Source organism: Natrix helvetica, assembly GCF_964273705.1.
Source record: "Natrix helvetica genome assembly, chromosome: 5".
NCBI lineage: Eukaryota > Metazoa > Chordata > Lepidosauria > Squamata > Natricidae > Natrix > Natrix helvetica.
In genome coordinates this window covers 3,420,235-3,447,389 of record NC_138551.1, presented here as the reverse complement: position 1 = coordinate 3,447,389, position 27,155 = coordinate 3,420,235, and the positions used below count along the sequence as shown (strand labels likewise).

The window sequence follows — 27,155 nt, the reverse complement described above, 5'->3', positions numbered from 1 at the left end:
CCTCCTGTAGACCTGACCCGCCCCCGGGTGGAGGACCTGGTAGACGCATGGAATAGTGCGACTGCCGGGGCCCTAGACCGAGTGGCGCCTTTGCGGCCTCTCCTGCGGCGACGAACCACCCTGGCCACTTGGTTCACCGAGGAGCTAAGGGTGATGAAACGCCACAAGAGACACCTAGAGAGTCGTTGGAGATCCTCCCGTTCCGAATTTGACCGAGCACAGGCACGAGCCTATTTGAGGACATACCTTGTGGCATTAAGAGCGGCCAAACGTCAACATTGTGCCGCTCTTATTGCGTCCGCAGATAACCGCCCTGCCGCCCTGTTTCGGGTGACACGCTCCCTCTTGTTTGAGAGGCCGCGGGAAGCCCCTTTACAGGGCAGAGCAGAGGAGTTTGGGAAATATCTACAGGACAAAGTCGCTCAAATCCGGATGGGATGGGCCCCTTTCAGTGGTCCAGTGGAGGCGCCCGAGGCGAGTCTTGAGGGACCATTCTGGGAGGAGTTTGACTCGGTTGCCATCGAGGATTTGGACAGGTTGTGTGGACGTCTGCGACCTACCACATGTTTATTGGACCCGTGTCCCTCCTGGCTTGTACTGGCATCCTGGGAGGTTACACGCGACTGGCTCCTGGGCCTAGTGAACGCCTCGTTGGGCGAGGGGTTTCTGCCGGCCGCCTTGAAAGAGGCGGTTGTGAGGCCCCTGCTCAAGAAGCCTTCCCTGGACCCAACGGAGCTAGTCAATTATCGTCCAGTCTCCAACCTTCCCTTTTTAGCGAAGGTTGTAGAGAGTGTGGTGGCACAACAGTTTCCACGTCACCTGGAGGAGAATGATTATCTAGACCCGCGCCAGTCTGGCTTCCGACCCGGGCACAGCACGGAGACGGCCTTGGTCGCGTTGGTTGATGATCTCTGGAGGGCCAGAGATAGGGGTTGTTCCTCTATCCTGGTCCTATTAGATCTCTCGGCGGCGTTCGATACCATCGACCATGGTATCCTGTTGCACCGGCTAGAGGGGCTGGGTGTCAGGGGCACTGTTTTACGGTGGTTTGGCTCCTACCTCTCTGGCCGGACGCAACGTGTGTTGGAAGGGGAGCGGAGATCGAGCCTGAGCCCCCTCACATGTGGGGTGCCACAGGGGTCGGTGCTCTCGCCTCTCCTGTTCAACACATACATGAAACCGCTGGGCGAGATCATCCGTGGTTTTGGGGTGGGATATCATAGCTGATGATACTCAGCTATACATTTCCACCCCGAACCACCCCAACGAGGCCGTTGAAATGATATCCCGGTGTTTGGAGGCCGTACGGGTCTGGATGGATGGCAACCGACTAAAACTCAACCCCTCCAAGACGGAGTGGCTGTGGCTTCCGGCCCCCCGGTTCAACCAGTTGCTTCCATCTCTGGCCATTGGGGGCGAGCAACTGGACCGCGTGGAACGGGTGCGCAATTTGGGCGTCCTCCTGGATGCCCGGCTGTCCATGGATGACCATGTAACAGCCGTGGCAAGGGGGGCGTTCCATCAGGTTTGCCTGATGCGCCAATTGCGCCCCTTATTGGACCGGGATGCCCTACGCACAGTCACCCATGCGCTGGTGACGTCTCGCCTGGACTACTGCAATGCTCTCTACATGGGGCTTCCCTTGAGATGCACTCGGAGACTGCAGTTGATCCAGAATGCGGCCGCGCCGGTGATTATGGGGAGGACTAGATACTCCCCTGTAACACCTCTCCTGCGCGAGCTGCACTGGCTTCCTGTAGTCTACCGAGTGCGTTTCAAGGTTTTGATTACGATCTTTAAAGCGCTTCATGGCACAGGACCTAGTTACATGCGGGATCGCATCCTGCCCCATACATCCCTACGACCAATCCGCTCACACAGAGAGGGACTTCTTCGGGTGCCGTCCACTAAACAGTGTCGGGGGGCGACACCCAGGAGCAGAGCCTTCTCTGTGATGGGCCCAGCCCTGTGGAATGACCTCCCCCGTGACATCAGGATTACTTCCGATCTCCGCTCCTTCCGTGTACAGCTGAAGACCCACCTCTTTCAATTATCTGGCCTGGCTCAACCGTAATTTTTTCTTATTCCTCCTGACAGTCCTTTTGAATTTTAAATTGTGTTTTATTAATGGGGTATTTTAATGGCTGATTTTTAACATTCCTAATGTGATGTAATTGTTACCTCCTCCGTGCATGTATGTCTTTGTATATGTGTGTATTTGGATGTTTATGTGTTTGCACATATGTTTTTATGTTTTATATGTTCTATTGTATGCCGCCCCGAGTCCTGTGTGGAGAGGGAGCGGCTAATAAATTCAAATTTATTATTATTATTATTAGGAGCCTGGGGTGGGCGAAAACAGTCCCCCCCACCCAAGCCTCAGAAGGCGCGAAAAACTGGCCCTACAGGCAAACCGGCAGTTCAGGAATGGATTTCCGGTTTGCTCATAGGGCCGGTTTTAGCCCTCTGGAGCCTTCAGGAGGCTTCCCTGAAGGCTCAGGAGGGCAAAAAGCGCCCGTACGAGCAAACCGAATTTAGCTGGCCAGCACACGCATGCCCTGACAAATGGCTCCGTGTGCCACCTGTGGAATGCTTGCCATAGGTTCGTCATCACGGACCTAGATAAAACTGTTTAGGACTGCAGCAGTTAAGGCAGCATCTTGAATTATGGCCAGAAACAAATTAGAAACTTAGTTAATAAAGAAATGCTGCAATGGATGCATTGTTCACAATGGCAGTTCTACACCTGACATCAAATGCAAGATAACCTTAGGCCCCACTGCAATGGTTAACCTGAATAAAATCTGAAAAAGCAGATATATCGAAATACAGCAAATATAAAAAGCAGGCTAGTTAGAGCAATACGGGTAATCCTCAACATACGACCACAATTGAGCCCAACACTTATGTTGTTATGGGAGAAATTTGTTCAGTGAGTTTTGCCCCATTTTATGACTTTTCAATCACACGTTTATTAAGTGAATCACTTAAATTAAAGGGTTGTGAAGTGAATCTGGCTTCCCTTCAATGACTTCACTTGTCAGACGGACGCAAAAGGGGATCACGTGACCTTGGACACGGCAACAGTCATAAACACGAGCCAGCTGTCAAGCATCTGAATTTTGATCATGTGAGCATGGGGATGTTGCAACGGTCGTAAGTGTGAAAAATGGCCACGAGTCACTTTTTTCAGTGCTGTTGTAACTTTGAAAGTCCACTAAAGGAAGTTAGTGTTGTAAGTCGAGGACTACCTGTAATAATACATGGGTGTGAGAGCTGGTACCAAGAATGGCTGATTGAGGAAGAATTTACCCCTTTGATCTGGAGGACTGGCATAAATTATTGCACATATCCTGGATAGCCACAGCAGCCGACGGAGAGGTGCTGAATCGTATAAAACCAGACACACCATTAGAAGTCAACAGCTCAAGACAACGGCTGGATGTAATTTGGCCAAGTTATGAGTGCGAATTCAATGAAGAAGGCAATGCAAAGAAGCCAACGGCTCCACTAACATCACATCTGATGCAAAGAAGCTATGCTTGGCAGGGTAGCCTGGAGACCACGTGCCTATAAAGTCACCAAAAGTCAGACGTGGCTGAATTGGTTAAAACAACAGCATAGTGGGTTTAATGTAAAAACCAGGAAAAAGCATATTTTGGTAGCATGTTTTTTGACTAACATGTTTTATTCAAAGGCATAACCTTGCTTCAACAGTGAGATAGATGGCCTATAAATAATCTCCTCCTCCTCCTCCGTAGTTTCTACTGTACTTTACAGTACTTTCATCTGATTTTATATAGCAAAGAAAATGATGATTAAAATACTATTTTGCTCAAACTAAGGAATGAGAGAACAATTGAGAAAGCATTTAGGTTGAGACTGATCTGAGTTTATAGGAAATATTTCAGGATTATATTCCAGGTCAGCAGTATATTAGTTCTTCTCTTTCTCTTTCTCCTTGATATCACATTCTGCAGAAAAATATAGGAACTGTGTCCCTTTTGGTAGTAGAAAAAAATGTTGCTTGGCTACTGCCACAAACATTGGTTAGTCTCAATTTCTTGTATTTTATAGATTGCAAATCATCTCAGGGATACCTTCTTCTTCCTCCTCCTCCTCCTTCCCGGAGCCCCCCATATTTGGCAAATGTCATCGCTCCATTATGTTTTAGGTCTCTTTCACGGATGCTTTTGATCAAGTGGGATCCATTCTATGACGGCCTTGGCCCACCTGCCCTCAGTTCTTCTTGCTATGTGACACCAGCCGGTTTCCGTTTCAATTCTTTTACTCTCTTGACGATCTCCTACAGTTGTTTTCTGATCCATGTGCAGGATGTCTTTCTATCTTGTCTTGTAATGCCGAGCATGTCTCTTTACATGGTACTTTGAGCCACGCATAGCTTCTGTATCGATTGTGAGGTTAGTGTCCATGTTTCACCAGCTTACGTTAGAGCAGGTTACACACTAGAGCAGGGATGGCGAACTTTTTTCTTATGGCATGCTATCGCGCACACACACACATGCCCACACCAATTCTATCCTTCCCATCCACCTGCGCATGCGCGCACATCACTACCACCACCACCTCCTTGCATGCGCGCACGACCCCTCCCCAGGCTCCGGAGGCTTTCCTGAAGCCTGGGGAGGGCAAAAGTGGCCTCCCCCAGCCCTCTGGAAGGCCGCAAATCAGCTGGCCGGCACACACATGCGCACTGGAGCTGACGGCTGATATGCCAGCAAATATAGCTCCGCATGCCACCTATGGCATGCATGCTATAGGTTCGCTATCACAGCACTAGAGATTTAATAAATAATAATTATAACCACCGTTGGTGAGTTCCAATTTATTTCATCAGATGCCACTGATGACATGAGCTCTCCAAGGCTTATGTCAGGCCTGTAGTTATGTTTCTTTTAGGATCTCTGGCCTGCCACACTTTCTTATAATTTTCTATGTGTTTCATTAGTGTAGTAGTTGGGAGGGGGGGGAATAGAAAGGAGTAGAATTGTGGAATGTATTGTTGTCATTCTTTTATAGAAGCTCAAGGTCATCTTTTGTCTCCGCACCTCGACACCAGAGGGGTGTAGATGCCAGCGTGGAAAATGATGATTGGAACATGGGATGGATTATGGGGTGTGGGGATAAGATCATGAACTTTCAACTGGGTGGAATTCCAGGAAGAACATTAGAGTTGGAATTCCATAGATGTGCTAACTTGCCTGTATGATTAAAAGGGAACTTTAAGGATGACTTTGCCTTGGACAATGATTTAATCATACATGGTATTTACAACGCTGACAGCTTATGCCTTTCGATAAAATTTGTCAGTTAGAAAAAGTGCTACAGGGTTGTTGTTGTTTTTTTGCTGTCACAGACTAACACAGCATGCATCCTATGACGTCTCTATTTTGCAGTAACTTGCAATAATCTCAAGAAATTTTTTTGAAATCTCTCTACATTCACCCACCATGCAGACACCAAGCGGTAGAAAACGCGGTTGTTTGTCTTCGCTCAAGCATTCTCCTTTCATAACAATTTGAAATTTCTGCCAGGCTCAACTCTCTCCTGCTTGGGCAGTCAAGGGTGGGATGGGGGGGGGGGGAAGACATGAGGTGGCATGATGTGCTTACCTGATATTCAAAAATGTTAAGGACTGCAAGTTCAAAATGGCTTCTGGAATATAACGAATGCAATTCTGGTACAAATTCAAGCTCTCGAGGGAAACGAAGAGGCAAGCTTCTAGTGGCAGCTCGGAGAGTCGGTTCCGTGATAAATCTTGAAAGAGAAGGAATAAACAGTATGAGATCCAACCCACTGAGTCTAAGCCAGGGGTGTCCAAACTTGGGAACTTTAAGACTTGTGGACTTCAACTCCCAGAATTCCCAGGCTGGGGAATTCTGGGAGTTGAAGTCCACAAGTCTTAAAGTTCTCAAGTTTGGACATCCCTGGTCTAAGCAGATAAAGATAAAGATGGGATTACAATCACAATAGTAACAAACCATAATAGTAGTAATAATAGGCTAATGTGCTCTGGGAGTTTAAAATTCAAACAGACAAGCACCTGCCACATAACACCCCAGACTTAACAACTGTCAATAAGAAGGACAATGAAGTCTGGATAGTGGACGTGGCAATGCCCGGAGACAGCCAAATAGAAGGACTTGAGAAGATAATGTCAGAGTTTGCTGCAGAAAGCACACACAGATAACTGATTCAGCTGGATTCATTAACTTCTTTATCTACATAAGAATAGATGAATCAATGTACGATACCAACAGGTGGTTCTTCCAGCACAAGGCAGGAGAATTACTGGCAAACACAAGCAGTTAGCTTCATTTCAGCAGACAAGCCCAGCCAGAGTGCTAGTTTATTTCTCAGCGCAGTAGACTGCTTAAGTTTCTGTTTCAATTCTCTGCACGGACTCAGATCTGTTTAAGCTCCCATTGCCTGACTTAGTTGCTATGCCTATTCATTGGTTGACCTTGTTCCCATGTCTCTCCCGGTTATGAATATTTTAACAGAAAATAAAACACAGAGACCTGCAGATAGAAGCAGAACAACTGTGGCAAAAGAAATCAAAAGATTTCTTAGGTTTAATAGCAAAACATCTGGAGCACCACTTCAACCTCATCAGCCCTGACAAAATCAAAATCTCCATCTGTCAAAAGGCAGCTTTGCTTACATCTTGCAATAATACTTTTAACACCATCAATCCAGAACATCTGCCTATCCCAGGTCCTTGGGAAGGACTTGATTGGTGGATAAAGATACCAAACCCAGGATGATGAACTACAATAATAACATCACAAAATACAAAGACTTGCAAAGAGAAGTAGAATGACTGTGGCAAGAGAAAGCAAAGATGGTACCAATAATGACAGGCATCTTGGGCACAATTCCAAAACATCAGGACTTGGAACAGCATCGGCACTGACACAATCCCCATCGGTCAATTGCAAAAGGCAGTTTGCCTCGGAACAGCTTCCATCTTGCAACAAGATCTAGAACCCCATCAACCATCCACATCTGCCTATCCTAGGTCCTTGCGAAGAACACAACAGTCGGACAAAAATGTCAATTCCAGTCTAAACATGTGGTCGGCTGCATGAAGCACAATAATTTCATTCTATAATGAAATTTAGTTTTAAGTGGTTATTGTCAACATAATTACTATGGGCTGCAAGAAGAAGAAGTGTTTCCAAAAATAAAACAAATCACATTATAGTGTAGGTCACTATGGCAAATTTAATCCAAAAATAAAAAATCCCTCACTGTAAACCAGCTTTCCCCAACAACATAATCAGCAGGTAAGCTAGACCACAACTCCCATCACTCTCGGCAACCAAAGCCAATAGGCATTTTAAATTGCAGGAACTGGGTAGGTCTAGTTTAATAGAAAGAAGGACTAGGGGAGACATGAGAGCAGTCTTCCAATATCTCAGGGGTTGCCACAAAGAAGAGGGAGTCAAACTATTCTCCAAGGCACCTGAAGGCAGAACAAGAAGCAATGGGTGGAAACTAATCCAGGAGAAAAGCAACTTAGAACTGAGGAAAAACTTCCTGACAGTTAGAACAATTAAACAGTGGAACAGAAATTGCCTCCAGAAGTTGTGAATGCCCCAACACTGGAAGTCTTTAAGAAGATGTTGGATAGCCATCTGTCTGAAATGGTGTAGGGTTTCCTGCCTAGGCAGGGGGTTGGACTAGAAGACCTCCAAGGTCCCTTCCAACTCTGGTGTTGTGTTGTGTTATGTTGTATTGTATTGTATTGTAAATTGATCTTAAAATCATACTTTTGGCCAGGTTTTATAAAAGTTCAGTGAAAGACAGGGGTCTGGACTGCCAGACCACTCATTCTTATGGACTTGAGCACAAGGCAGAATACAGATAGTTCTCGACTTACAACAGTGACTGTTCAAAGTTACAAGGTCAGGTTCCGTTCAGGCAAAGAAAACAAACAAGACGGCTAAGCAGGTAGTTCGTGGTAAATGTAATCTTTATAAGCCTGTTCCGGTACTTACAACAAACACACAGTGCCAAACGTGAGTGAAATAAAGTCAAGCCTGTCATTCCGTACTTCCCTCCGCCATTTAAACCCTCTTGTGCCCCGCCCTCTCCTACGCGCACGCAATACACCCAAGATGCTCCAATGACGTGACAGACCATGCTGGTTTACATTGCTGCGCCTGCGCTGGTGCCGATCCGTATGAAAGTCACTGCAGGATCCGAAGGTCCTTCGAGTTCTTGGCGCGGCAGGGAAACAAGTCACGAAACGCCCCAGTCACAAATCTTCCCACCAGTGGAATGGCAGCCCTGAGCCGCTAAGAGCGCTTGGGGCTGACAACAACAGCTCTGAAAAAGGTGACTTAAGATAGTTCTTCACATTTAACGACTGTTGCAGCATCCCCATGGTCAGGTAATCCAATTCAGATACTTGGCAACTGGTTCGTATTTATGACGGTCGTCATGTCCTGGGGTCGCGTGATCCCCTTCTGTGACTTTCTGACGAGCAAAGTCAATGGGGAGAACCAGATTCACTTAACAATCCTGTTACTAACTTCACGACTGCAGTGATTCACTTAACAACTGTGGCAAGAAAGATTGCAAAATGGAATAAAATTTGTTTTAAGAAACGTCTCACTCAACAACAGAAATGTTGGGGCTCAATTGTGGTCTTAACTCAAGGACTACCTTTACCCATTGTGTCTTTACGGACTCACCGTTCGCACCACAGCTGCTTTATTTTGTTGGAACACAGCAAACTCAGGATCTCATATTGGAACCAGTTAAATGAGGCTGTTTTGTTCGGAGCCCAAAACGAAACATGCTTCTCATTTTGTGCTCACCCATATTAAGGGGCTGTTGCGGATTTCAGTAGTTGGCAGGAGAAATACGTCAAATAAATAGATACGCATCTGTCTGTATGCTCCTCTCTCTCTCTCTCTCTCTCTCTCGTACCCCTGGGCTCAATATTTTAGCCCAAATTCCCAATGATCTTGGCTTTCCTTCCTTCCTTTGATCCTGCCTGTCTTTTTTTCCTATCCTTTGCAATGCTGATCTTTTACAGACTTACTTAGCTTTCGTGGCTCAAGGCTCAAGGAAGAGGATTCAACATCCATCATTCCCGTCTTGGACCAGTGAGGCAAAGGATCCAATTGGGGAAAAATTCTCGATTTGCCTGAATATTTTCCTCCTTTTGTGTGGCAAGGGTTTAAACAAAGTCTCTTGCAATAAATACTGCTTAGCCCCATGCTTGGAGGATTTCCTGAAATAGAAGAGCCGAATGACCTCATGCCTTCCTTCTCATTGCTTAAGGTAGGAACGCCAGGATGGCTTCGAAAATACACAATTAAAATCCATTTCTAAAGCAACAGCCTTTCTCTAACCCATTCTTTTACTCTCTGTTTGCACCTAACTGGTTCAGGCAGTCCTCGACTCGTGACCACAACTGAGCCCAAACTTTCTGCTGCTAAGCAAAACAATTAAGTGAATTTTGCCTCATTTTATGGCCTTTCTTGCTACGGTTGTTGAGTGAATCACTGCGGTTGTTAAGTTAGTCACGTGGTTGTTAAGTGAATCTGGCTTCCACCATTGTCTTTGGTTGTGCGAGGTCGTCAAAGGGGAATCACATGACCCCGGGACACTGCGACCGTCATAAATATGATCCATTTGCCAAGCTTCCAAATTTTGATCACATGACCATGGAGATGCTGCAATGGCATCAAGTGTGAAGAGCTGTAATAAGTCACTTTTTTCAGTGCTGTTGTCATTTCAAATGTCACTAAATGAACTGTTGTAAGTCAAGGACTATCTTTACCAGACTCTATCCTGGTACTAGTTAATTCCTAGAAGAAATTAAAAAGGTCCCTCGGATATTTCTTTCTCAAAAACTGCAAGAGGACCAAAGATCACTTTTAAATCAAAATGAATTTTCACTGCCAACAAATGCATAGCTTATGCCGCAGATGTGCAAGATTCCATATTCCAGCTTGTTTTTATTTATCCTTCTTTTTTTAAAAAAAAGTGGCATTCTTGCTCTATGAAGTGAAATTCTCAAGAAGAACTCCAGCACACAAACACACAACCCAAACTATTTCAAGGACACCGTTTCAGAATAAATGCGCGTTTGCTGGCTTCAATTATAACAAGGTCCTGCAAACTCAGGGCAAAACTTGCTAACGGGCCATTAAGCGCTGTTTGCAAAAGCCACATTTCTGGAAAACATATTCAGTCTGCTGTTTCTGGACAGACGTGTCCTAGATGAGAAATGGTCCAGGGAAACGTGGGCTAAAGTTTGTCGTGAGTTTACACTTGTAAGAGAAAGCAATTTTTTTTTTTTTTTGCAAAGGTAAAAATTCAACACCGTTGTGGCATGCTGCAAGGTAATATTGCACGACCTGCTGGAAATCGTGTTATTGGGAGTGGTCGATTTTATGAACTCTTGGTAGGAAAACTGTCTTCTACTTTAGAGCCAATCCCTCAGGACAAAGTAGCTAGTTCTCTGATATAAAAGTGTGGAGACAATGAAGAGTGAGAAGCCCCTCCCCCTTCTCTGCCATGGCTCTCTAGCACAGGGATCACCAAACTATGCAACTGTAAGACTTGTGGACTTCGACTGCCAGAATCCCCCCGTCAGCATGGGTTAGAGACCTATGATCATCTTTCACACTTATGACCATTGCAGCAACCCCGTAGGCATGTGATGAAAATTTACATGCTTGGCAACTGGTTCATACTTATGACAATAGCAATGTCCCAGGGGGGTCATGTGATCCGCTTTTGCGACCTTCTGACAAGCAATAAGGAATGCAGATTCACTTAACAACCATGTTAATAACTTAACAAATGCAGTAATTCCCTTAGCAACTGCAAAGCCGTCAAATGGGGCAAACTCACTGAAGAAATGTTTCACATAGCTCAGTTGTTTTTGGCTCAGTTGTGGTCGTAACTCGAGAACTACCTGCACTGAGGTGTAAGGCAAGGTTGCCTATTAGCTCCATTCCTTTTCAGTGTCTAACTAAATCCAATAATTCAAGTGCTTGCGGTCTCAGCCGATGGTTGTTTGTGCGATTCCAGCATTATTGGTATGTCAAGGATGTGGTTATTATGTCTACTTCATAGGTGGGAATGTGAAAAATACTTAGGGCACAAGTTTTGTTTTGGAAACAACAAAAACTACCAATAAATTATCAGAAAAGCAAAGTCTGAAGTTTTGCCCGATACCCTCATAAAAGCCACAAATGGCAAGTAAATAGAATAAACTGAAAAGCTATCCATCTATCAACATCTAAGGGTGCAGTTCCAAGTTTCCTTATCCTGGGATGCTCTTTTAAAAAAAAAAATGGACAAGGATCACACAGGGCACCTCTAGAGCTCTGGAAACATTTTACCATTCAAAAATATCCCTGTGGCTTGCAAGGTCTTTTCAGCTAAGGTATAGATCAGGGGTGTCCAAACTTGGGAACTTTAAGACTTATGGACTTCAACTCCCAGAATTGAAGTCCACAAGTCTTAAAGTTCCCAAGTTTGGACACCCCTGGTATAGATGGTCCTTGATTTACAACAATTTGTTTAGCGACTGTTCAAAATGAGAACAGCACTGAAAAAAGTGACTTAGGGTGGTTATTCAGACATGCAGCACCCCCGCTGTCAAACGATCAAAATTCAGATACTTGGCAACCGACTCATATTTATGACGGTTGCAGTGGCTCGGGGCGATGGGATAACCTTTTGCAACCTTTTGACTAGCAAAGTCAAAGGGGAATCCAGATTCAGTTAACCGTGTTACTAACTTCAAAAACAGCAGTGAGTCACCGTGAGTCATTAAACAACAATCTCACTTAGCAATTGAACTTTTGGGCCCTGTTGTTGTCGTTAGTCGAGGACTACCTGTGGTTCCCACATTTACAACTTTGCAAAGCTTAACATCCTTGAAACCACCCCCCAAAAAGTTTATTAGAACCACAAGTACCCAAAAATGCTATCTTACGTGTGGAAACAGGTGTGAGTCCATTGGATACGGTAAGGTAAATTTGGTGGGTAGTTGAAATGAACTACAGCAGGGGTGTCCAAACTTGGCAACTTTAAGACTTGTGGACTTCAACTCCCAGAATTCCCCAGCCAGCATGGCTGGCTGGGGAATTCTGGGAGTTGAAGTCCACAAGTCTTAAAGTTGCCAAGTTTGGACACCCCTGAACTACAGGTTCAACATCCGACTATTTTTTTTTTAAAAAAAATTTAAACTCAAAAGGAAGATTCGAAGGACCAATAGGTATAGATATTTAACAGAGTAACACATGTTTTTTTAAAAAAATCGGTTTTTTTCAGTGCTGTTGTAACTTTGAAGAGTCACTAAACAAATGACTGTAAATTGAGGACTATCTGTATGCAATCTTCGTAATTTCAACGGCTTTGTGTAATCTTTTTTTAACGTTTTGATTGTACTGTGTCAATGAATCAGTGAGATGGGCAGCATAAAAATTTAATGAATAAGTAAGTAAGTAAATGAATTCCACTTCATTACTAACTGGATGCTAAGTGGCCGTGGTTATAAAGCCATTCCTATCCTGCAAAATTACATATTTCGGCAGTTTCCCCAAGGTTGAGGATTTATAATCTTTCCTGCTCCTTAACGAATTCCAGCAAAACCTTCTATTAAGCTACTAAATCACCCGTCATTCAGTTCAGGCTCCCAGCCAAGGAGAGTCCAAGCAAATTTCTTTTTCAAGAAAAAGAAAAGAAAACGGAGCCAAGATGGCTAAAATAAGCTGAACTAAATAAATAAAAGGCTGCAGTAGATACAGCAGAAAAGTCAACCGTCTGCCTGGCTTACAAACTTTGGTAGGACTAAATGAAAGATTTTTAGAAGAACAGATCTCGGCTATTTTTAAATATTTTACAGATATCTAAATTGCTTTGCCATTCATAGAAAAAAAGGGCCCAAAAATCTTACTAACAAAGCAGGAAAAATATGTCTCTGTGTGTCTATTTTCTTCTTAATGTCTGCCCCCGTGTGTGTGTGTGTGTGTGTGTGTGTGCGCGCACGCACTCTCGCACTCATACAAGACTTAAAATTAAGACACTGGGAAGGAATTTTTGAAGAGGTTTTCATGCATTAATTCTTCAAAAGGAAGTCTAGCAAACGTTTTAGTTGTACTATATAATCTTGTTGCTTACAGAAAGTGCAGTCATCTGCAACCAGTTTGGTGTAATGATTAAATGTGGGCCAAGAGAAGCCAGGAGACTATGAGTTCTAGTCCTGCCTTATGGATGAGAGCCAGCTGGGTGACTTTCGGCCACTCACCCGGAGATGGGGAGTTCTAGCCCCAACTTATACAAAAAAGCCAAAGGGTGACTTTGGGCCAACCACCAGGAGATGGTGAATTCTAGTCCTGCCTTTGGTATGAGAGCTAGAGGGCTGACTTTGGGCCAATGACTAGGAGACGGTGAGTTTTAGTCCTGCCTTAGGCATAAAAGCCGGCTGGAAGGTTTTGGGACAGTCAATCTCTCCACTCAATTCTCTGTAGAAAAATACTGTGGGTGTAAGACACCCTAACACCCCTCGGTGTGTGTGTTCTGTTAAGATGCAGCCTGTTGTGCCGTAAAATGGTTTCTACTGTACTGCCGTAAAATGGCTTCTACTGTACAGCAGTGGAGTTGCCATGGTAATGGCTTCACAGTACTCCACAAGGGGGCTCTCTCTGGTAAGGGGGAAAATCCAACATATAGAAACTATGTATGGTCCAGACATTTTCCCCCTATAAATAAATACCCGGACAACGCCAGGTTATCAGCTAGTGAAATAATAAAGGTGGGATAAATACCTAATAATAAATACATATACCGCTGTTTTTCCTTTAGGTACACAAATACACGTCAACTCCAATGCATGTGAAGTCTACCAAAAAGCATAAACGTTTAAATCCGTGTGCCTGTTATCAAAGACATGTGGATTACACATGATGAAGAGAGAAGAGCTTTAGCAGATTAAAGCAAAGCAACTAGGAGGATCTAACAAAGGCCACCATTGTGCTGGAGCAGAGTCATTTCAGGAACAGTTGCCAAATAAAGACTTTCTTCGCCGTATTAAATATCAACCGATTAAATCTGTTCGCAGGTTGAAGAAGGCAGCATGAGCACCTGTCACAACAATGACATCATTTTTCAGCCTGTTCAAATATTATGATTAAAAAGCGGTTTCCATATGCAGAGCCTTTTTTTCCCTCCCCTCCAGAATGCTTGCGAAGACCCTAACAAAAGATTTGGCTTCTGTTTTCAATTAACCGCAGTTTAATTTTGCTCAACTCTTCAGCTGCAGTTACACTCAACCCTGTTGGGTTGAAAAGAACCAACTTCAAGGCAAAGATGTCGTCCCGAACAAAGATTCCTATAGAGAGGAGCCCAACCAGAGGTGGTATTCAGCCAGTTCGGAACGGTTCGCCTGAACCAATAGCGGAAATCGTGGGTGGTTCTACCCACCGGCCCCGGCTCTAGGTCATCCTATTTAGGTGCATTTTTGAGGCAGGGCACATGCGCGGAACAGGCGCGCAAGAGCAAAGGGTATGCGCGAAGGCCGGGCGCATGCATGGAAGGGGCGTGTGTGTGTGGAGTGAGCAGGCGCACGCAGGATGAAGCAATGGTTACAAAATGTGAAACCCACCACTGAGGCCAAATGTGTCTTCAGGTAGTCCTTGACTTTACAATAGTTCATTTAGTGACCATTTGAAGTTACAGAAGCACTGAAGGACCGTTTTTTCAGTTTTTAAAAAAATATTTTTTATTGAATGTTTTAATCTTTAAAAACAGAAAGAAAAACACAACAAGAAAAAAATAAAACACAAAGCATACATAACAATATAAAGTAATTATATCGCCTTCTGTATCGGCTTTCCTGTTTAGCCTTTATAATTCTCCATTCTGCATTGCCTTCCCATTGCTTTTACCTTGGCCTATAACAACAGTCGTACTAACACTTATAATAATATTGATTATTTATATCACCATATATTTACATTCTCTATTTTGGCTTCTGTTTTCTAGCCACTTATAAATTTTATTCCATATTTTATAGAAATCCGATTCTTCTCTTTCTTTTAGTTCTATTCTCATTTTGTCCACCTCTGCACGTTCGAGTACTTTTCTAATTATTGTTTCCTTTGCAGGTGTACTGATTTTTTTCCAGTTTTGTGTGAAGGCAATCCTGGCTGCAGTGAGTATGTGTACGATTATGCATTGAGATTGTTTATCCACTTTTTGGTCTAATAGTCCTAATAAGAATGCTTCTGGCTTCAGTTCTATTTTTCGCTCTGTAATTTCTTCCAAAATTTGTTTCCGAATTTTGCACCAGTATTTCCTTCTGATCAAAATTCAGATGTTTGGCAACTGGTTCGTACTTATGACTGTTGCAGCATGCCAAGGTCCCGTGATCATATTCTGCGACCTTCTGACAGGCAAATTGAATGGGGGAAGCCAGATTCACGTCACAAATGTATGATAGGTAGTCCTCGACTAACAGCAGTTCATTCAGTGACGGTTGAAAGTTACAAACAGCTCTGAAAGAAGTGACAGGAGCTCGCACTCGTGACCGTTGCAGCATCCCCATGGTGATGTGATTTACATTCAGATGCTTGACAGCTGACTCACACTTATAACAGTTGCAATGTCCCGGAGTTATGTGATCCCTTCCGATAAGCCTTGGGGAAAGTCAGCTTCACTTAACAACCATGTTACTAATTTAACAACTGCAGTGATTCACTTAACAAATGCAGCAAGAAAGATTGTAAGATGGGGCAAAACTCACTTAACAAATGTCTCACTTAGCAACATAAATTCTGGGTTCAATTGTGGTCGTAAGTCGAGGACAACCTGTATTTGAAAAGAAGCCTAGAGAAATTATCCGGATGACTCCAGGACCCCATGCCCACTATACAGAAGCAAGCTCAAACATTTACAGGTTCTCCTTGACTTACAACCATTCATTCAGTGACTGTTCGAAGTTATAGCGAGACTGAAAAAAATTACTTACAACCGGTCCTCACACTTACGACCTTCATAGTGTCTCCACAGACACATGATCAAAATTCAGGCGTTTTATAATGGGAATGTATTTACAAGAGCTGCAGTGTCCCGGGGTCTCCTGATCGCCCTATGTGACCTTCACAGACAACGGGGGGAAGACGGACTTGCTTAGGGACCGCTTGTTTCACTTAACAACTGCAGTAATTTACTCAACAATCCTGGCAAACAAGGTTGTAAAATCAGGCATGGCTCACTTCACAACCTCCAAACAATGGAGGGGAGGGGGTTATTAGTTTTTATTATGTATTATTTTTTCCACTTTGTGTTAATTTATTGGCTGTAATCTGTCTAGAGTTGCTTGAAGCGAGTAGGCGGGTACAAAATTCTCCAAATAAGTAAATAAATGGGAATTCTGTCCCCAATTGTGGTCCTAAGCAGAGAACTACCTGTAGCTACCAGACCTCTGACCACAATTAATGATTCTGATGTGTTCGTCTTAGGAAAGCGGGGCATAGCACAAGCCCACTCATATATACATAGGCACACATGCAATATGTAAACTGAGTTTATTCCAAAAGTGGTAAAGAGGCAATCAAATTCACTGAAGTAGCCCATGATACAACCAACTTGGCAGGGGGGAAGGAGGGGACTCCATCTGCACTGCCACATCCCAAACCCAAACCCACTGTGATTGGAAAAGAAGGAATAATATTAAACTGCTTTATCCCATAGCTGAAGAAATGATAGCTACCCACAGCAGGAAGGTTTGTGTACTACAGTGGTTAAGTGTTTGGCTGGCACAAGAGAGCCCCAGTTAATGTCCATCTTCCGCCACAAAAAAATCTTCTTTAGGAGTGAGCCTTTTGGCCGCATATTTGCTTTCAGCTCAACCTACCCACAGGTTTAATTTAATTTAATTTAATTAGCACTTCTAGACCGCCCCCTCTCCCAAAAGGGACTCGGGGCGGTGTACAGTCCATATCAAAAACATCATACATAAAAACAATTAAAGTTTGCTGTGCATAATGGGGGAGGGGGGAAAGGACACTATCTCTAGGACATCCTGAGATCCTATCTGAAAGGAGGGATATAAATCTAACAAATAATTAAGTACCCACTGACAACTGTGAATCCAAAAGTGCATTCCAGATAAGTAGGGGCCTGGAGACTAAAACATATGATGAACGGTTGCAGGAATTGGGTATAGCTAGTCTAGTGAAAAGAAGGACTAGGGGTGACATGATAGCAGTCTTCCAATATCTCAGGGGCTGCCAAAAAGAAGAGGGAGTCAAGCTATTCTCCAAGGCACCTGAGGGTAGAACAAGAAGCAATGGGTGGAAACTAATCAAGGAGAGAAGCAACTTAGAACCAGGGAGAAAAGTCCTGACAGTTAGAACAATTGTGGAACAGCTTGCCTCCAGAAGTTGTGGCTGCTCCAATGCCGGAGGTTTTTAAGAAGGGATTCGACAGCCATTTGTCTGGAATGGCATAGGATCTCATGCTTGAGCAGGGGGTTAGGCTAGATTACCTCCAAGGTCATTTCCAACTCTGTACATAACATAGCAATAGCACTTAGACTTACATACCGCTTCACAGTGCTTTCTAGGCCTCTCTTAAGCAGTTTATAGAGTCGATATATTGCCCCCAACAATCTGGGTTCTCATTTTACCAACCTCAGAAGGACGGAAGGCTGAGTCAACCTTGAGCCGGTCAGGATCGAATGCCAGTTATTTTATGTTCTAATAAAAAAATTAGGGCATTCTCAGTCCAAGATTTATTCATGAAAATGCTTGTCTATAAATATCAAAGGAACAGAAGGGGCTTCAAGCCATAGCAGCCTTCTATCCTCCCTACAGTATGCTTTGGTGACCTGTTAGGTCACAAAATTGCCTTATTTTACTGTAGACTCTGCGTAATGTCGTCCAAATAATAGTAAGTATTGACAAGACGCGTCAGAGGCCTGGGGTCTAATGATCTTCTGAGGACTCCGTTTGTCCTGCTGGAACAATCCTTTATAGAAAAGGTTCCATTGTAGTTTATTTCTCCTGCCTTTCCTCATCAGGCCAGCTTTCAAAGGACAATTAGCAGACTTCCAGAAGAGGAACGGAATGGGGGCCAACGTACTGTTATAGCAGACAGAAAATAAATCAATATTCTGACATGAATTAAGCAGACCAGACAAGCATTCAGGAAACCATGTCCAATCAGCAGTCAGACACTGCTAACCAAAGCTCATATTCAGACAATTAAATTGCAAAGACCATCTTCAAGCAGGGACTCAAAGACCATGACTAGTTAAATAATTGCCACCATCTTGTATTGCTCTTAAAACTCCCATTTCATCTTCAAATGCCATAAACTAAAGCACGGCTTTGCTGAGATCAATTGATTCTGGAAGTCTATTTTGATAATAAGCCCTTATTAACAATAAACGGAGTCCTCAAATATGTCAGCATAAAAGGTATTACCGTGTTTCCCCGAAAATAAGACAGGGTTTTATTTTCTTTTGCCCCACGAAATATGGCCTTGGGCTTTATTATAGGGGGAGGGCTTATTATTTTGGGGTTGCAAGGCAGCTGCTCCCTTGCGAACTGGCTCCCAAAGAGCCGGGCACAGCCTCAGGGGCAAAACAGCCTTGAGGTGATCACGCTCACGAGCAGCCACCCGGCAAACCCCCTCTCCAGCCGGGCAGAGCACCATTCACTGACCTAGGGGGTATTTCTAAGGCGCCAAGGCACGTGGCGCTCTGCCCGCTCCCCAGCTCCTGCGGCTTGGCACTGCACAGCTGGAGAGGGGAGTTGTGCAAGCGCCTGTTCCGCCCCCGCCATGCTCTGAGCATAACTTCTTCTCCGGCTTCCAAACTCCAAGTCTTCTAGCACCGGCCGCTCTAGGAGTGCACTCTATGGTTGTGGGCAGGCTGCTGGAAGACTCTCCGTTTCGAAGACTCTGTCCGGCAGCTGGCCCACAACCATACAGCGCACTCCTAGAGTGGCCGCTGCTGGAAGACTCGGCAGCCGAGTTTTAGAGTTTGGAAGTCGGAGAAGAAGTTATGCTCGTAGTGCGGCGAGGGTGGAACAGACGCTCACCCAACCCCCCTCTCCAGCCGGGCAGAGCTCCATGCACTGACCTAGGGAGTATCCCGAATGTGCCAAGCCGCGGGAGCAGGGGAGCGGGCAGAGCGCCACGTGCCTTGGCGCCTTAGGGATACCCTCTAGGTCAGTGAATGGCGCTCTGCCCGTCTGGAGAGGGGGTTTGCCGGGCAGCTGTTCGTGAACATGATCACCTCATGGCTGCTTTGCCCCTGAGGCTATGCCCAGCAGTTTGGGAGCAGCCGCCCAGCAACTGGATGGATGGCAACCGACTAAAACTCAACCCCTCCAAGACGGAGTGGCTGTGGCTTCCGGCCCCCCGGTTCAACCAGTTGCTTCCATCTCTGGCCATTGGGGGCGAGCAACTGGCCCCCGTGGAACGGGTGCGCAATTTGGGCATCCTCCTGGATGCCCGGCTGTCCATGGATGACCATGTAACAGCCGTGGCAAGGGGGGCGTTCCATCAGGTTCGCCTGATGCGCCAATTGCGCCCCTTATTGGACCGGGATGCCCTACGCACAGTCACCCATGCGCTGGTGACGTCTTGCCTGGACTACTGCAATGCTCTCTACATGGGGCTTCCCTTGAGATGCACTCGGAGACTGCAGTTGGTCCAGAATGCGGCCGCGCGGGTGATTATGGGGAGGACTAGATACTCCCCTGTAACACCTCTCCTGCGCGAGCTGCACTGGCTTCCTGTAGTCTACCGAGTGCGTTTCAAGGTTTTGATTACGATCTTTAAAGCGCTTCATGGCACAGGACCTAGTTACATGCGGGATCGCATCCTGCCCCATACATCCCTACGACCAATCCGCTCACACAGAGAGGGACTTCTTCGGGTGCCGTCCACTAAACAGTGTCGGGGGGCGACACCCAGGAGCAGAGCCTTCTCTGTGATGGGCCCAGCCCTGTGGAATGACCTCCCCCGTGACATCAGGATTACTTCCGATCTCCGCTCCTTCCGTGTACAGCTGAAGACCCACCTCTTTCAATTATCTGGCCTGGCTCAACCGTAATTTTTTCTTATTCCTCCTGACAGTCCTTTTGAATTTTAAATTGTGTTTTATTAATGGGGTATTTTAATGGCTGATTTTTAACATTCCTAATGTGATGTAATTGTTACCTCCTCCGTGCATGTATGTCTTTGTATATGTGTGTATTTGGATGTTTATGTGTTTGCACATATGTTTTTATGTTTTATATGTTTTATTGTACGCCGCCCCGAGTCCTGTGTGGAGAGGGAGCGGCTAATAAATTCAAATTTATTATTATTATTATTAACTCCCCCCTCCAGCCAGGCAGAACGCCACTCCCCAACCTAGCGGTATCCCGAAGGCACCAAGCAACGCGAGTACCTTTCCCCCCTCCCCCCCGGCTCCCACAGCTTGGTGCCTTCAGGATACCGCTAAGTCGGTGAGCCATGCTCTCCCTTGCCGGGGGGGGGGGGTTGTCCAAGGGGATTATTTTCAGGGGTGGGCTTATAAATGTGGCAAGGCATTAGTTTCAGGACAGGTCATATTTTTGGGGAAACACGGTAGTTTAAAAGATTCTGGATTAGGAAGCAATTCATTTCCATGATTTACAATGGTCATATGTGCAAATTAACAATTTGGGGTGGAGGGGGAGTGTATGTTTCAGAGTATAAGATGCACTTCTCTCTCCCCCCCCCCCCCAAAGTGGGTGGAAATCTCTGTGCGTCTTGTGCAGCGAATATTGCTGAAATCCCACCCACCCGTCCATTTTCGGCCTCTACATGCCCCGTTTACAGCCCATTCCAGGCTGTGGGGATTGCCATAGTCCATCACAGCCGATTGGTGCCTCTGCGCATTGCATTTTTAGCCTCCGCACACCTCGTTTTTTGCCTCTGTGCATCACATTTCTGGCTTCTGCATGCCCCGTTTATGGCCCGCTTCAGGCTGTGGGGATCACCACAGCCCATTGTCGTGATCACTGCCTCTGCGCATTGGGTTTTTGGCCCGTTCCAGGCAGCGGGGATCAGCAGCAATCCCCGCCACTTGGAACGGGCTGAAAAAGCAATGCACAGAGGCTAAAAACAGGGCATGTGGAGGCCGAAAATGCAATGCATGGAGGCCAAAAATGCAACATGTAGAGGCAGCAATGTGCTGTGGTGATGCGCGGAGGCCAAAAATGCGACATGCAATGGCAGCAATGTGCTGTGGCGATCCCCGCAGCCTGGAACAGGCCGTAAACAGGGAATGCAGAGGCTGAAAACGCGAAGCGCAGAGGGCAAAAACAGGGCGTGCAGAGGCTGAAAACACGGTGCATGAACACAGCGATTTGCAGCGGCAATTCCCGCAGTCTGGAACAGCTGATTGGCGGTATTCTGGGAGGCCGATCTAACTGCCAATCAGCTGCTCGGGTTGAATGAGGCTGCGATAATGTGCTGAAGCTGACCAGGCTGTTGGCTGTTTGTTGCAAGGACACTAGCCAGATGAATACCGATGGTAGGTAGAGGCAGAATTTTTTCCCCTTGTTTTCCTCCCCAAAAACTAAGGTGCGTTTTATACTCCGAAAAATACGGTAGATCTTTAAAGAGTCTTCTTATATAAGCCTATGCAAAATCAGTGCTATCCAAAACAGTGCTTCTCAACTTTGGCCATTTTAAGAACCATGAACTTCAACTTCCAGAATTCCCTAGGGAGCATGGCTGGTTGGGGAATTCTGGGAGTTGAAGTCCACCTGTCTTAAAGAGGTCATGATTGACAAACAAAGCAGTAAGATCTTTCTTCTGGTGTCTTCACAAGGAGATATCTACAATGCCAAGCAGGTTATCCTTACCTAGAGAATTTCCTTTGCTCTTAGCAATCAAGACCAATTCAAATTTATTATTTGTTTGTTTGTTCAATTTCTAAAGTCATCCAATTCAATGAAGTGACTCTCATCCAAGTTCTAAGTCTTTTCTAACCTTATTTACCCACTGTTACTATTATCTTATTCATTTATTCCTGTTTATATGGTTACCTATCAGGCAACCAAATCCTGGGCAGTCCTAACATTTAAAAACAACAAGGAAGAGATGCACATTTAAAAAAAAAAAAACCCAACGGTGGAAAGAAGGAACACAACAGAGTGTGCAAATGCACATCTCCTCATAGGACAGGGATCAAAATTCACTTGACATAAACATTAGCGTAATGACGGCCCGTGGAAGATCCTGGCTCGATGCCCAAGAAATCTTTATTTATCTTGAGTTATACAACATTATTCACTGCTTTGAACTTTAGATCAGAACATCATTTATCCTTCAGCCTTATATGTACAAGCGGGGCTCCCAAGCTGCTGTAAGCTAAATCAAATGTTTTAGCATAAAAAAGCATTCCAAAGGTTTGAGTTTTTTTTAATATGGACAAAAGCTCGCCCTTTTATCGTCTTTAAAGCAAAAGTCAGATGCTAATATTCAAGATCAGAATAATGCATTGGTTCTTCTGTGAATTATGGGCCAATTCAGACAAACCACAATTGCCGTTTCCTGTGTCTAATATCCATTTGGCCATTCATAAGAAGAGGGAATAGAGAGTGTTGTTCTTTTGGCTTGTGACATGCTGCCTGACAGAGGCAGGAAAATAAGAGTTTCTTTTAAAAACATATTTTTTTAAGAAAAATAATAGCCAAGTAAGATTTCCTTCTAAAAATATGTTTGTAGTTTTTTCCCCCTATGTCTAGAAATGATCCTGACTATTTAGTGCTCTAAATCCTATTTTCGCATCCTCTACAGGTAGTCCTCAATTTACGACCACAATTAAACCAAAAATTTCCCTTGCTAAGCAAGACAGTTGTTGAGTTTTGCCCACATTTTACGATCTTTCCTGCCACTGTCGTTAAGTGAATCACTGCAGTTGTTAAGTGGCTTACACGGTTTTTAAGTGAGTCTGGCTTCCCCAGTGACTTTGTTTGTCAGAAGGCTCACAAAAGGGGGAATCACATGACCCCGGGACACTGCAAGCGTCGTACATGCATACCAGTTGCCAAGCAACTGAATTTTGATCTCATGACCATGGGAATGCTGCAACAGACGTAAGTGTGAAAAATGGTCATAAGTCACTTTTTTCAGTGCTGTTGTAACATCAAATGGTCACTAAATGAATAGTTGATAGTCGGGGATTACCTGTACTTATCACTTCATCTAAGGCAGGGGTGTCAAACTTGATTTTATTGAGGGCCACATCTGGGTTGTGTTTGACCTCAGGGGAGGGAGCACGGGGTGTGTGGCCAGCTCAACGTCACCTGTGCCCGGGGCGCCTTTGGTGACCCTCATGTCCTGCTAGCCAAAACAGGCTCCCGAGCTCCATTTTCAGCTTCAACGGTCTCCTGTAACCCTCTGCCAGCAAAAAGAGCTGGTGGGGTGGGGCGTGTGTGGCTCTTGCAAGCTCCGTTTCCACCCGTGATGGCCCCCTGCAACTCTCTTCCAGCGAAAACATTTCAGGGGGACCGCGCGTGGCTCTTGCAAGCTCCGTTTCCACCCGTGATGGCCTCCTGCAAGCCTCTGCCAGCGAAATAAGCTTGGGGGGGGGGGGCGTGTGGCCCTTGCGAGCTTCATTTCTGCCCACAATGGCCTCCTGCAAGCCTCTGCCAGCGAAATAAGCTCGGGGCCTCCTGCAATACTCTACCAGCGAAAACAGAGCTCAGGGGGGGCCGCGTGTGGCCCTAGCGAGCTCTTTTTCTGGCCGTCATGGCCTCCTGCAACCCTCTGCCAGCGAAATCAGAGCTTGGGGGGGCGTGTGGCCCTCGCGAGCTCAGTTTCCACCCACAATCGCCTCCTGCAACCCTCTGCCAGCGAAAACAAAAAAATTAAAGCTAAATTAAAGTTGAAAACAGAAGAGAACAAGCGGCAAAATTAAGCTACATCAGACAGTGTGTTATCCTTTTTTTTTTTAATTTTCTTTTACGGATGGAACTTTTGCCAATGTTTCCTATTCTTTAAATTGAACAGATTAGTTTTTCTTCTATTACTTTTTATATTCTTTATATATATATATCTATGGATTAAAATCTTTTTCCTTATTTTTATAATGCTAGATTGGATGGGGGTTTTTTTTTGCTCCATTTAAGAATTTTGTTTTCTTTAAGTCTGGAATATAAAGAAGATATAAAAGGAATACAAAGAGGGCTGTAATAACAGAGGGAAAGGAAGTAACACTGACACATGGAGGGTGGAGGCTTGGAAATATTGTCTACTCTGTTCACAGAGAGTGATAGTGAGAAGAGCATGGGTTGTTTATACAGGTGCTTTTTGGGAGCTTCATTGGCAGCTGGAGTGTAGTGAAAACAAAGCCTTGTCTTGAAAGATTATAAATGAACTTGCTTTAAATTTAATAAAAAGTTTTGAATGCCAGAGTGGCAGTGTTTACAAGTTGGAAGAATGGCGCAACATGAGAAAGAAACTTTAACATTGCAAAAGATTATGTTTGAAATTCAAAAATTATTAGAAGTAACAGAGAGAATTGAGAAGAGGTTGGAGAACATAGATCCTAGAACAGCAAAATTTGATGGAAAAATTGAGGATGTTCATCAAATGAAGAAAGTGGAGGTCAGAGTTCTAAAAACTGAAGGAAAAAATAAACAAAGAGACAAGAAAATTGTTGATACTGACAGTGAACTGAGCGTGGTTGGAAATGGAAAGAGTGGAATATGGAAAGGGGAGATAGATGGACTGGAGCTCTACCCCAGATCTCAAAGTATAGAAGAAGAAAAGAGGGAAGAATTGATGGAACTAAGGAGAGAAATTTTGTCAGAAGCACTAGTGATAACCAAAGATAAGCTGATCGAAGAAGCAGATGGAGGGTTTCGCGCTTATACAAGATATGCAATAAGCAATAAGTTGCGAAGAGAAGTCCATACAAAACTTACTAAGGAAATATCCAGAATACTAATGCCACAAATGGCAAGAGACAGAAGACTGCACTATTATTGGAAAGACACAGGTTGATATAATGAAAGCTTATAATAAAAAATTAAGTCAAATTTAGAGCATTATGTATAAAATGAAGTGATAATGGATACAGTTAAATAATTGATTGATAATGATAATAATGCATATATATGTATTGGTTTGATAAGAGGAAATTTGATATAAATTGCAAATGGTGACTATGAAAGGAGGTTTAGAAAATCTGTTATTAAATATAACCAATAGAACATGTTATAAAGATGTAATGTTACTGGATGATATTGGGAAGAGCTAATGGAATGCCATTATGTAGCTTTGCTTTATATTTGGAGTATTTTATATAAAAGGACGTAAAAACAATTATAGTCAAATGAAGGTTGAGGTATGATGATAGTAATATATATAAATATACTTGATTTGTTTGAAATGAATTGTAGGTGATGACTGTGGAAGGGATGCACGGAAGTTTTGGTAACCAATCAACATACTTTCTACAATTTGTAATGGAAGTTTTTTTGTGTGTTTTGTCTGTGTGTGTGTTTCTATTTTTATTCAAAAATAGAAAAAAAAAAATTTTAAAAAAAGATTCTGATTTTCAGCTAACACAGAACTTTTGTAACCTATGCAAAGATACCTGGCTGATTTATGATACTGTCACAATGGAGCTTTAAAGCTTGTAATTTCTCTGGAGGAACAAGCATCCCCACTACAATCAAGTGAGGCATGTAACACCAGGAAAAAAAAGAGAGAAAGAGGAAAAAAAGAAAGCCACAAATATGATACACCTCCTGTTTTGCACACGTAATGTCAGCCTGGCCATCTATTTTTTTTTCTTTCAAGCTAGCTGCCGGCTGCCATGGAAACGGGGAGGGGGAGCAATGGGCATTTGGGAGGGGAAGTGTGCAGGTGGGGGAAGAATAAAGTGCTTAGAACCAATGGGGAGGATTGGACTCATTGAAGACAGAGGCGCCACAGAGGCTGCTTCATAGTTTCAAGGCCAACCATCCTGGAAATGGCATGCAAGAAAGCGCAGAGCACCTTTCTCAAAACATCTTCCTGAACAATGATTGGATTCTGTCTGCCTGACTACTGAAGGGGGGGGGAATGGCTGTGGGGTGATTTTCAATTTGTAATCTTAGCAAACGCTTGCTTCAGTTCTTGCCTGATTTCGCTTCATTCAGATCTTTCCTAGTAAAAATACCTCTTCTCTTTTAAGTTCTTGGAGTCAAGAGGTTTCTTTTCTGGGAAGTGATGGGGGAGGGGGGGGCAGTTCTAACACATATTTTCTGCATGGCATTAGAAAATTGCACAAATTAAAAATATAGGGAGGAAATTGCTCCCAGTGCCCTAAAAAATATTACTACATGATGTGTGTGAAATTGCTTGAACAGGTTTTCTTTCATTCCTAATAAACTACCAGCTGGCTCAACCCACAGATATAAGGAAGGAAATTACAGGATCATCTAGGAATTTTATCTCAAAAGGGAAATTAGGTTGAAAACAGAGCGTGAAAGCGATGTTACAGACTTCCAAATCCAGGCAGATAGCCTGGATTACAAATTTGGTAATCTATACAGCAGTGGTGGGTTCCAGATCCCTTTGCAACCGATACGGTGCAACGGGGCTGGGCGTCGACCACATGCACTTGCGCAGCACACGCATAGCACGTGCATGCGTACTTACCGTCCGCGACGCTCCAGCTGCTTGGCAGAGCATCGTACAGACGCCGTATGCTCCGTGCGTGTAAGCCCTGATCAGCTCAAATACAGGTAAGGAGGGAGGGAGGGCCCTCTGGAGCATCATACCAGAACAGTACCTGGTGCTCCCAGCAGGCACAGGTACGCCTATACCAGTTGTATCCCACCACTGTTATACAGGTAGGATCACAATTGAGTCCAAAGTTTCCATTGCAAAGCAAGACAAACAAGACTGTTGTTAAGTGAGCTTTGCCCCATTTTACTGTCTGTCTTGCTATAGTTGTAAAGTGAATCACTATGGTTGTTAAGTACATGGTTGTTAAGTGAATTCGGTTTTCCCATTCATCTTGGTGGTCAAAAGGTCACAAAAGGGGATCTCATGACTCTGGGACACTGCGACCGTCATAAATATGAGCCGGTTGCTAAGCTTCTGAATTTTGA

General features: G+C 44.4%; 1 protein-coding gene across 4 annotated transcripts in view; it reads right to left on the bottom strand.

Moving 5' to 3' along the window:
* Nucleotides 1–27,155, bottom strand: part of LRCH3 (leucine rich repeats and calponin homology domain containing 3) — a 123,287-nt gene that overhangs the window by 83,310 nt on the left and 12,822 nt on the right. For all 4 annotated transcript variants that reach the window (XM_081956043.1, XM_081956044.1, XM_081956041.1 and 1 more), the window contains exon 2: nucleotides 5,634–5,778. In XM_081956043.1, coding sequence (XP_081812169.1) covers nucleotides 5,634–5,778 — 145 coding nt within the window. The remainder of the gene's footprint in view (nucleotides 1–5,633; nucleotides 5,779–27,155) is intronic.